General features: G+C 42.7%; 1 protein-coding gene across 1 annotated transcript; it reads right to left on the bottom strand.

Annotated features, from left to right (window-relative positions):
* Positions 1 to 4,559: 4,559 nt before the first annotated feature.
* Positions 4,560 to 12,760, bottom strand: LOC139377253 (UAP56-interacting factor). Its single transcript, XM_071120260.1, has 9 exons — positions 12,356 to 12,760; positions 11,760 to 11,897; positions 10,961 to 11,133; positions 10,533 to 10,717; positions 9,496 to 9,565; positions 9,318 to 9,382; positions 9,071 to 9,145; positions 6,481 to 6,619; positions 4,560 to 5,103 (listed from the first exon to the last, which is right to left on the bottom strand). Exons 1-9 carry the CDS (start codon positions 12,426 to 12,428, stop codon positions 5,005 to 5,007), a joined length of 1,017 nt encoding a protein of 338 aa, XP_070976361.1. The 5' UTR covers positions 12,429 to 12,760; the 3' UTR covers positions 4,560 to 5,004.
* Between the last annotated feature and the right edge of the window lie 11 nt (positions 12,761 to 12,771).

The following is a 12,771-nucleotide window of genomic DNA, read 5'->3' on the forward strand; positions in this document are numbered from 1 at the left end:
TTCTCACTTGCTGTATGATCTGCACTGAAGATGGAGTTGAACAGTTCTGTCTTATGAATGGATTTCCTACTACCACAGTCAATGTTTAAGCTTTTCTTGTGGGATTCAAGTTGAGCTCTTTTTACTAAGGGTTTATTTTATCCTCTTAAAGATGAAGGAATCCTCCTGAATAAAAGATGAGTATCCACCATTCATTTATTCTGAAAAATATATATGCAACAATATTACTGTGTTAGTTCATATAAGGAAATCAGTCAATTTAATAAATCCTTTAGGCCCTAATTTATGGATTTCACATGACTGGGCAGGGGCATAAGCCCACACTTGGGAGCCAAGCCAATCCAAATTAGTTTTTTTTTCTCACAAAGGGGCTTTATTAGACAGAAATACTCCTTGGTTTCATCAGCTGTCAGGGTGGCTGGTCTCAGACGATCCGGACGTGAAGGTCCTGGGCTGACGTGGTTACGTGGTCTGCCATTGTGAGGCCGGTTGGACATACTGACAAATTCTCCGAAAGACATTGGAGGCAGTTTATGGGGGAGAAATTAACATTCAATTATCTGGCCAACAGCTCTCGTGGACATTCCTGCATTCAGCATTTCATTTGCACACTCCCTCAACTTGAGACATGTTGTGTGACACAACTGCACATTTTGGTGGGCTTTTGTCCCCAGTACAAGGTAGTAGTAGTACTATGTAGTGATCATGCTGTTGAATCAGCTTCTTGATATGCCACACCTGTCAAGTGGATGAATTATCTTGGCAAAGGAGAAATGCTCACTAACAAGGATTTAAACAAATTTGTGCAGTTTGTGTATAGAACATTTCTGGGATTTTTTTATTTTAGCTCATGAAACCAACACTTTGCATGTTGCGTCTGGGCGAGGATTATAGTTGATCCAAACTTTCTGACCTCACAATGGCAGTAGAGCACCCAAGCTAACTGTCTAAAGTTAGTTTGCTTGCCAGCTAATTCCAGACATAAATGAGAGAACACCTCACTGACCATTTTACTTGCCCTAGCAGAGCTGGTTAAGCTGTTTTCATGTTATCCAGAGCGTTGGTGACTGTTGCTGGCAACAATGTTTTTTTTGCCGATGTTTACTGACAACCGCTATATTCAACGGGTGTTGAGCGTTTGTAAATTCTTAAAGTTATTCTGTGCTCTGAAAAAGGAGTAGATAGCCAGAGTGAATTTACGAACGCACCCAATAGGTGACTCATCAATGTTGGTAATCAGAAGAAAACAAATCAGCTGGAATATATTGTCCAATTTCCACGTTGAGGTAAAAAATTAGCAATACTTTTATTTAGCTACCCCAAAACAAAAAAAGGTTCATCAAAAACAATGCACATATAAACACTTAATACATTTCAATAAAACTAGCAGAGCAAATCAGTCTAGGCTACCATAAGGGCACCATGGCATCGATATTGCGTTAAGTAACAATGAGTCAAGGATATCGTTACGATAAAACGGATTGCTCGAACTAGTAGTGACTATTCAACAAAACAACACTTAAGTTTATTTCCCGCGAACTTCTTAGTTACATGATTGTATAACTAGCAATGGCGTTTTGAAGTTGAGGTTTAGTATTGAAGTTTTGCAATGACAAAAACTAGCATAGGGAGGGAAAACAAGCTCGGAAAGGGTTATAGTTGGGCGCACATGGGCACTATGCTAATTCAGGGAAGTGTAGTTTACATGCACCGAAAAGTTCGATTAAACAATTAAGAAACAATCGAATACATCAGATTACATATTTAAGGAGAGCCAATCGATATACAATCCCGAAATCATCTGTAACTGTCAATAGTAAAACAAAGCTTTAAATGATTTTTGAGTGAAATTGAATCCAGAAAATGAATGTTGGAGTCACTTCCGGACAACTCTATTGCACAGGATTTGTTAAAGTCTACCGTAAAGGCCAAATAAAATACAATGTATAGTCGTGGCCAAAAGTTGAGAATGACACAAATATTAATTTCCAAAGTTTGCTGCTTCAGTATCTTTAGATATTTTTGTCAGATGTTACTATGGATACTGAAGTGTAATTATAAGTGTCAAAGGCTTTTATTGACAATTACATGAAGTTGATGCAAAGAGTCAATATTTGCAGTGTTGACCCTTCTTTTTCAAGACCTCTGCAATCTGCCCTGGTATGCTGTCAATTCACTTCTGGGCCACATCCTGACTGATGGCAGCCCATTCTTGTATAATCAATGCTTGGAGCTTGTCAGAAGCTGTGGGTTTTTGTTTGTCCACCCGCCTCGAGGATTTTGAAATTTTATTTCACCTTTATTTAACCAGGTAGGCCAGTTGAGAACAAATTCTCATTTACAATTGCGACCTGCCCAAGATGAAGCAAAGCAGTTCGACACATACAACAACACAGAGTTACACATGGAGTAAAACAAACATACAGTAAATAATACAGTATAAACAAGTCTATATACGATGTGAGCTAATGAGGTAAGATAAGGGAGGTAAAGGCAAAAAAAAGGCCATGGTGGCAAAGTAAATACAATATAGAAAGTAAAACACTGGAATGGCAGATTTGCAGTGGAAGAATGTGCAAAGTATAAATATAAATAATGGGGGGGCAAAGGAGCAAAATAAATAAATACAGTAGGGAAAGAGGTAGTTGTTTGGGCTAAATTATAGATGGGCTATGTACAGGTGCAGTAATCTGTGAGCTGCTCTGACAGCTGGTGCTTAAAGCTAGTGAGGGAGATAAGTGTTTCCAGTTTCAGAGATTTTTGTAGTTTCGTTCCAGTCATTGGCAGCAGAGAACTGGAAGGAGAGGCGGCCAAAGGATTAATTGGTTTGGGGGGTGACCAGAGAGATATACCTGCTGGAGCGTGTGCTACAGGTGGGTGCTACTATGGTGACCAGCGAGCTGAGATAACTAGCAGGGTCTTGTAGATGACCTGGAGCCAGTGGGTTTGGCGACGAGTATGAAGCGAGGGCCAGCCAACAAGAGCGTACAGGTCGCAGTGGTGGGTAGTATATGGGGCTTTGGTGACAAAACGGATGGCACTGTGATAGACTGCATCCAATTTATTGAGTAGGGTATTGGAGGATATTTTGTAAATGACATCGAAGTCGAGGAGCAGTCGGATGGTCAGTTTTACGAGGGTATGTTTGGCAGCATGAGTGAAGGATGCTTTGTTGCGAAATAGGAAGCCAATTCTAGATTTGACTTTGGATGGGATATGTTTGATTTGAGTCTGGAAGTCTACAGTCTAACCAGACACCTAGGTATTTGTAGTTGTCCACATATTCTAAGTCAGAACTGTCCAGAGTAGTGATGCTGGACGGGCGGGCAGGTGCAGGCAGCGATCGGTTGAAAAGCATGCATTTAGTTTTACTTGTATTTAAGAGCAGTAGGAGGCCACAGAAGGAGAGTTGAATGACATTGAAGCTCGTCTGGAGGGTTGTAAACACAGTGTCCAAGATTGACCACAAGTTCTCAATGGGATTAAGGTCTGGGGAGTTTCTTGGCCATGGACCTAATATATCAATGTTTTGTTCCCCGAGCCACTTAGTTATCACTTTTGCCATATGGCAAGGTGCTCCATCATGCTGGAAAAGGCATTGTTCGTCACCAAACTGTTCCTGGATGGTTGGGAGAAGTTGCTCTCGGAGGATGTGTTGGTATCATTCTTTATTCATGGCTGTGTTCTTAGGCAAAATTGTGAGTGAGCCCACTCCCTTAGCTGAGAATCAAACCCACACATGAATGGTCTCAGACTGCTTTACTGTTGGCATGACACAGGACTGATAGTAGCGCTCACCTTGTCTTCTCTGGACAAGATTTTTTCCCAGATACCCCAAACAATCGGAGAAAATGACTTTACCTCAGTCCTCAGCAGTCCAATCCCTGTACCTTTTGCAGAATATCAGTCTGTCCCTGATGTTTTTCCTGGAGAGAAGTGGCTTCTTTGCTGCCCTTCTTGACACCAGGCCATCCTCCAAAAGTCTTCACCTCATTGTGAGTGCAGATGCACTCACACCTGCCTGCTGCCATTCCTGAGCAAGCTCTGTACTGGTGGTGCCCCGATCCCGCAGCTGAATCAACTTTAGGAGACGGTGGACTTTGCTGGACTTTCTTGGGCGCCCTGAAGCCTTCTTCACAACAATTGAACCGCTCTCCTTGAAGTTCTTGATGATCCTATAAATGGTTGATTTAGGTACAAACTTACTGGCAGCAATATCCTTGCCTGTGAAGCCCTTTTTGTGTAAAGGAAAGATAACGGCACATGTTTCCTTGCAAATAACCATGGTTGACAGAACAATAATATGGCTGGGAGCCTACCAATTCCCCCCTCTCTCTTTGATACCTACCAAACTTTTGCCGGCTTAGGCTACTGCGTCCTAAAATAATAAATTGGGTAGCAAACATCAGGTGACTATCCTAGAGCAACTGCATCCGTGCAAGTACGGACAAGATAGACCTCTTACATTTTTTCCCCTAATTAATCTATTTTCTATATTTAACACTGGATATGCGCTGCAGGCTTACCGTGATTACGCAGAAATAATTATAAAAAAAGCCTTTTCGTACGTTAATTAGGGGTTTATTCAACAAAATGACTTTGTAGTTAGTATAAAAACATTTAAAAGTATAACATTTCCTATAGAACAGTATCCCATATCTATACATATACAAAAACGTTCTACCATATTTATTTTACATCAAAAAGACGGTGTCCAAATCTGGTTTGCCTAATATTTACTCGAACGGCATACAATTTAGAACGTATGCCTACTGTTTTCATAAAAATGAATGCAAGTAAGCAACAAATATCAGCATACTAGGCTCATCCTACTGAGAATGCATCACTCTCTTTCTATCCCAAGTCTGCTCCATAAGGAAAATCACTCAGGAGGATCAGCTTACGATCAGCTCAGGGTCCTGTGTGTGTGTGTGTGTGTGTGTGTGTCTGTCTGTCTGGGACACAAATGTTTTGGGGATCCCCCTTCTCCTTTGCGTCATTGTCTTAACCCACAGTGACGAATCGGCTGCCTTTGCTGGTCTGCGCAGTGGCGACGCGCTCGTCTTTCAGGATGCGGAATCGCTCATTCAAAGTCATCGCAGTCTGATGTGACAACAGTTGGGAGAGAAAGCTTGTCAGAAAAAACATTAAATTCGCTTCACACAAAATCAAAATGTTTTAGTCGTGTACATGGAAGTTATTGCAGGTGCAGCGAAATGCTTGGGTTTCTAGCTTCAGCAGTGCAGTAATACCTATAAATAATACTTTTGAAAAACATTTTTTTAATTATAACTAGCAATGGCCAGAGACCAGAATAAAAATATATATCAAATGTTATTTGTCACATGCGCTGAATACTTTCAGGTGTAGACCTTACAGTGAAATGCTTACTTCCAAGCCCTTATCCAACAATGCAGTTTAAGAAAATATAAAAAAATAAAAAAAATGCAAATAGTCTGGGTAGCCATTCGATTAGCTGTTCAGGAGTCTTATAGCTTGGGGGTAGATGCAGTTTAGAAGCCTCTTGGACCTAGCCTTGGCGCTCCGGTACCACTTGCCGTGTGGTAGCAGAGAGAAGTCTGACTTGTGCACATATAATACATTTGCATATAATGTTGTGTACATACAGTATAACTGGGTCCAGTTCACTAGAAACAAACTGGAGACAAACTGACTGAATCAGGGAGACACTATCTGAACTTCAATAATTTTGTTAACATTGCACGTTTTTAAACCTTTTTGCTTCAGCGTGCACTAATGAATGACACTATTCACCAATTCACAAGGGGAAACTTAGATCTTGAACCACTAGGGAGAGTTAGACTATCAAACAACCATTCATAACGTTTATACGGAGTGTACAAAACATTAGGAACACCTTACTAATATTGAGTTGCACCCCCTTTAGTCCTCAGAACAGCCTCAATTTGTCAGGGCATGGACTCAGTTGTATCAAGTTGGCTAGGTGTCCTTTGGTTGGTGGATCATTCTTGATACACATGGGAAACTGTTGATCATGGAAAAACCCAGCAATGTTGCAATTCTTGACACACTCAAACCGGTGTGCCTGGCACCTACTACCATACTGTTCAAAAGGCACTTCAATCTTCTGTCTTACCCATTCACCCTCTTAATGGCACACATACACAATCCATGTCTCAATTGTCTCAAGGCCTAATCCTTATTTAACCTGTCTTCTTTCTTCCCTTCATCTACACTGATTGAAGTGGATTTAACAGGTGACATCAATAAGGGATCATAGCTTTCACCTGGTCAGTCTCGTGGAAAGAGCAGCTGTTCCTAATGTTTTGTACATTGAGGCTCACGAGGACATGATCTGAAACAACTTGGTCTGTGTTTACACAGGCAGCCTAATTCTGATATTTTACCTAATCAGATTAGCTCTTTTGCCAAAAATGTGCCAAAAATCAGAATTGGGCTGCCTTTGTAAACGATTGCCCAATTCTATCTTATTCTCACCGGTTTCCCCACACTGTTGATGTCAAACTGCAAGGGGACTCCTTTAGGTGGTTCCGTTTTCTTCTCCTCTTCCACCTTCATCTTGACTGGGGCAGAGCTGGTGGGGGCCGAGGGGTGCAGGGACCAAGCACAGGGAGGCCTGGGAGAACAGAAGAAAAAAATATGGCAAGTGGTTATGGACAGTTGCCGAAAATATATAATGGCACCCATGCACTTTTCTTAAATAATTCCCTATTTATTCTAAAACTACATTGCAGAAACAATTTTATTTTTTGTAAATGTAAGTTTAGATTTGAGAAAATAAAAGATGAATGGACAATTATTGGCACCCCGGAACTAGTACTTGGTGGCACAGGCTTTGGACAAGAACTGCAGACAAACGCTTCTTGTAGCCATTAATGAGCTTGTAACACCATTCTACTGGCAATTTGGCTAACTTTAAAGCAGCAAACTGCTCTAATTCTTCAATGTTTGAGGAGTGCCTTCCACCAACGGCAGTTGTCAGCTCTTGCCATAGGTTATGGATGTGATTCCGATTGGAACTCTTCACTGGCCACTCCAGAACAGTCCAGCATTTCTTCTTGAACCATTCCAGGGTGCTTTTAAGATTTGTTTGGGATTGTTTAACTGCTGGAAGTTCCACAACCTTCAGACAGACATCGTTTTTGGACAGGGGGTTGAACATTGCACTCCAAAACACCTTGATAATCTGCTGCTTTCATGATGTCTTGCACACATTCAAGGCCCCAAGTACCAGAAGCAGCCTGCTTAATTTGGTTGTTGGTAAACATAGGAAGACCTCACTACTGAAAGAGACAAGAAAGCCTGATTGAACTTCTCAAAGACCCACCGAACAAGCTTTAATCCTGGAGGAAATGTTCTGTAGACCAATGAAACAAAATGATTGTACATTGGCAATACAGATCAGCACTGTGTTTACTGACAGTTTACTGAAAAGAACACCCTGCCTACAATCAAACATGGGGAGGTTTGATAATGCCGTGGAGTTTCTTTGCTGCCTCTGGTATTGGGGGCCTTGAATGTGTGCAAGACATCATGAAATCAGCAGATTATCAAGGTGTTTAGAGTGCAAGGTTGTGGAACTTCCTGTTGAAGGTTGTGGAACTTCCAGCAGGACAACAACCCAAACACACATCAAAAGCACCCTGGAATGGTTCAAGAAGAAAAGCTGGACTGTCCTGGAGTGGCCAGGGAAGAATCCAGACCTGAATCACATCCAAAGCCTATGGTGAGATCTGAAAAAAGTAGTTGGAGGGCATCCCTGAAACATTAAAGAATTCTTGCAGTTTCCTGCCGAAAAGTGGGCCAAATTGCCAGTCGAAAGGTGCAGCAAGCTCATTGATTGCTATAAGAAGAGTTTGGTACACTACATGACAAAGTATGTGGGCACCTGTTTGTCAAACATCTAATTCCAAAATAATGGGTATTATTATGGTGTTGGTCCCCCCTTTGCTGCAATAACAGGCACTGCATCTCAGTGCTTGAGGAGCTAATACAGACACCCTGGTTAGATTCCAGGCTCTCACAACCGGCCGTGATTGGGAGTCCCATAGGTCTGTGCACAATTGGCCCAGCATCGTCCGGGTTTGGCCGGTGTAGGCAATCATTGTGAATAAGAATTTGTTCTTAACTGACTTGCTTAGTTAAATAAAGATTACATTTAAATATATGCATTGGGACAGGTAGTGTTCTCCTGGCATTCGCCGAACCCAGATTTGTCCGTCGGACTGCCAGATGGTGAAGTGTGATTCATCACACAGGAGAACGTGTTTCCACTGCTCCTGAGTCCAATGGCGGCAGCTTTACATCACTCCAGCCGTTGCTTGGCATTGCACATGCTGCTCGGCCATGGAAACCCATTTCATGAAGCTCCCGACAAACAATTCTTGTGCTGACGTTGCTTCCAGAGGCAGTTTGGAACTCGGTAGGACAGACAATTTTTTACGAGCTTCAGCACTTGGCGGTCCCGTTCTGTGAGCTAGTGTGGCCTACCACTTCGCGGCTGAGCCGTTGTTGCTCCTGGATGTTTCCACTTCACAAGCATTTTGCTACACCCAGAATTACAGCTGTCAATCACGATTATGTGACGAAGAAGATTTGATTTGACAACAGCACTTACAGTTGACCGGGGCAGCACTAGCAGGGCAGAAATTTGCAGAACTGACTTATTCAATTATTTTAGAAGTAGTAACGAATGATGTAAGAAAAGTCCAAGGGTGTCAATATATTTGGTCGCCACTCTATACATAGGGCCAGGAGTATTTACATTTTTTTGTCATTTAGCAGATGCTCTTACCCAGAGCGACTTTCAGGAACAATTAGGGTTAAGGGCAATACTCAAGGGCACAGAGATTCTTCACCTAGCCAACATGGGGATTCGGACCAGCGACCTTTCGGTTAATGGCACAAAGCTCTTAACTACCTGCCACCCTTGTACCACTTGAACGGACTAGGAAAAACTACTGCCCTTAGTTAATATGAGGTTCTTTGGTATGGTAACTACTGGCCCTATGTATTTAGTCAGTCTCTGCTCATATAGTGGTATGTGTGGCTTCATAATGTGACTCACTCAGACTGTGTCATGGCAGTGGGGTTGTCGATGGAAACGGTCAGGATCCCACTGCTGTTTGTTGACGTGCGCCACCTGGTGGACAGACAGACATATGGTTAGAGGACTTGTGGATAATGACGAGCAAAGGTTTGATGTGTAGTCCTCAAGAATGATGAGGGTGCACTATATTATAGAGTGGAATGCCGTCTGTCAAGAGGCGATAGTCTCACACCCATCCACACACACACACACGTCAAATACTCACTGGCGGGTTCTAACTGGGGCAGGGGATATAGAGGTTAAAGTCGGCTTCGGGACCTGGGTGTGAACCTGCAGTATGGAAGAATGTACAGGTGAGACAAAGACAGGACTTTCCATGCACTGTGTCCAATAAATTTTAGTCTACATACGGTCAGAGACACCTACGGGCCAATAGAGTGTACCTTGAGGCCCCTGCGGGAGAGAAACATGGCCTGGCGGGCTTCTCTCTGGGTTTGGACAAGGGGCAAGGGCCTACAAGGAAAAGACAAAATAGATGGTTGGTCTAAGGGTGGAGATGGAAATGTTCCATGATGTCCTTCGTTTGTGTAATGTCATCGGAGAGCATTTGGAACAACGCTTCAGTGATTCTCAGCGTTAAACAGAGCCAGGGCCAATTTGTTCCCTACCACTTTGCTTTGATGTTAACCCTTTGATATTTGCAGATCTTATAGGCCTATATAGGTATAATCAGTGTATATGGCGCTTCCCCCACATTACTTCAAGAGGAAATCTGCAGTTGCTACATCCCTTTTTGGACTTGTAAATGCATTTAAATGGTCTGAAACGTGTCTGCCTGTTGAACACACATCCTCAGCTTCTATAGGAATTGAACGACTGCATAGGGCTATGTTTTGGATGACTGGCTGCGAATGTTTATTGAATTGTTTTATTTCTGCCTTTTCTATTCCAGACATTCTGAAATTCACTAAAGCATCCCATGTATGTAACTTTAGTCTTTCACTTTTCAATCAATCTGTACCCATCGATTCTTGAATATAACTTATAAAGGCCTCATGAGTTTAGTTCAACAGTCGTACCCCATCAGAACCCAAAATATAAGCTTGTTTTACTCCAATGTTTGCAAACAAAGTAAATGTAAACAAACACCATATAGCTTCAACACATGGTTAAAACTATACTTTTGATATAATGGATGGTCAGTCCTTGCATCCCATAGCTGTATGCATTTTAGAATGGTTACATTTCTTCACCCCAAATCCCTCAGCTGTTTACTAATTAACAGTAGCAGGGAGAACACTTTGTTATTGTTTCAACTGCTGATTTGCCCTTTAATACATACAGATCTGCAAACATTGAACGGTTATGGCCAAAGGGAAGAAGGGGTAGATAGCGGTCTGGGACCGGCTGACGGTGTGACAAAGTGATATTCCATGGAGGGGAGTCATCTGGAGTAATGCTGCAAATGTTATTTCCTCACCGTCTCCGCTGCTGAAAGGGTCTCGTCGAGTCGAGGCGTCGCTGTACGTCTGTCTGTCTGTAGGGCCTCCTTTGGCCTTGCACCTGTCTGTATTGGGCTGGTTGGATAAAAGGCCGTGATTGGTTGTTGAAGGGCCGTGATCGGTTGTTGAAGGGCCGTGATCGGTTGTTGAAGGGCCGTAACTTCTGAGAGAGAAATTTTAAATAGAGATGGTGAACAGAGGAGCACAGTCTTCTTCGGAAACTAACTCTCTCCTCTTTGATCCCAACAAGGGTCATGTTAACTAGGCATGAAACGGAGGAAAACAGTTCGAAACAGCGAGGTATTATCTTAACTTGTCCAATAAGGGATGCTCATTTTGGTTCTGATGCACGTTTTGCTACAGTGTGCCCTAATGAAAATGTCCCAGATGTATGAGCCCTTAGTACCCGGTTGATAGCAGGTCGGTTGAGCAGACTGATGCCTTTCTGTAGTGCTGCAGTCTTCCGGGCTGCCAGTCCAGTGATAACCCCTTGACCCCGGCGTCGACCAACCGGAGGGGGAATCTTTCGGCCTCTTCCAAAACCCGCTCTCGTTATCGCACCTCTTGGTACACCACCTCCTGGAAATGACACGGCTTCTTATTCATGTGGAGAATTCAATTGATGTGATGTATTGGAAGGTCTAACTAGTTCACTGGCATTTCAAATATCCCAATATATATAAATATCCCAATATCCCTTATATTAAGTTACTTAAGCAATATTTCATATATATATGTATATTTAACCTTTAACTAGGCAAGTCAGTTAAGAACACATTCTTATTTACAATCATGTCCTAGGAACAGTGGGTTAACTGCCTTGTTCAGGGGTAGAAGTCTACATACGGTCAGAGACACTTACGGGCCAATAGAGTGTACCTTGAGGCCCCTGCGGAAGAGAAACGTGTTCTGGCGGGCTCAGGGCCCAACGCTCTAACCACTAGGCTACCTGCCACCCAAGGGGGTGTGGTATATAGCCAATGTGGCTAAGGGCTCTTACACATGACGCAAAGAGGAGTGCCTGGATGCAGCCCTTAGTAATTAGAGAAGTAAAAAGAAATATTTTGTCATACTCGTGGTATATGATCTGAGATACCACGGCTGTCAGCCAAATCAGCATTCAGGGCTCGAACCACCTAGTTTATGGTCAACAATGGAGAACTAGTTGCAGTGATGAGCATCACAAACAAAACTACTGTACACACGTCTTTGAGTCTGTCCCCTGGCCCTCGCTCCAACTGGCTTCCCTTGGACAAAGACCTTCCCCTTCTGTAGTGGCCTGCGGTTCCCCGGGCCAGGCCTCCTTGCTTGTTGCTCTTTCTTGTTCAAACGAATTATATCATCTAGGACAGTCAGATGAACAAAACCATACGTTTACTTGTCAGTGAGCTCTTTCAGTCAATCTAACGTTATGTATGCCATGCTTATGAATTAAAGTTTGTCTGGCTCTTGGAAGTCGGCTAAATTTGTACATTCTAGTTAACTAACTACATTAATCATTCTCGCTGACATTTGGATGGGCCAATAGACCTGCATAACAATTAACGTTAGCTAGCAGTTCGTTAACTGAGTAGTGGTGGCTAATTGGCTTGGTCGCATTGAATGAACGCAGCTAACTAGCGGTTAGCAAACAAAGTTGCCCAGAGTAGTATGTAAGTCGTTTTAAATATACAGTGTAATGTATCTCAAATAAATGCATATTATAATCCCTCATATGCGAACATTTAGCAAGCTAGCTACAACAACCAAGTTCGAGCTGCCGGTGACCCACCCACATCAACGGTGTCGCGAGCGGCCTTACCTAAAGACATGTCGACCTTATCAGGTCCGCCCGAGCTGATCCCCCGTGTAGCCGAAAAACCAACGTTGCTCATACTGTGGAAATCTGTAGCTACACACAGGAAAATATTCTGGATAAAATTCACAAAAATTAGCACGTTTAGCTAGCCAGCCTAGCTATCTAGCGACGTCAAATATCCCCCCCGTCTAAACGGTTGTCACTAGATACAACAGCCACAAAGACAAAATGTGCTATTTGGTTCAAAAAAGGTGCTATTTGGTCTTAATTTAGGGTTATGTATAAGGTTAGCAGTGTGGTTAGGTTTAAAATCAGATTTTAAGAAGATCAATAGTAGACATGGGGAGCGTTGTGACTTTGTGGCTGTGGTAACTAGTGACGACTGCAAAAACTAGAGACACGAATGGCATTTTGGGATG

Source organism: Oncorhynchus clarkii, chromosome 20 (genome assembly GCF_045791955.1).
Source record: "Oncorhynchus clarkii lewisi isolate Uvic-CL-2024 chromosome 20, UVic_Ocla_1.0, whole genome shotgun sequence".
Lineage (NCBI taxonomy): Eukaryota > Metazoa > Chordata > Actinopteri > Salmoniformes > Salmonidae > Oncorhynchus > Oncorhynchus clarkii.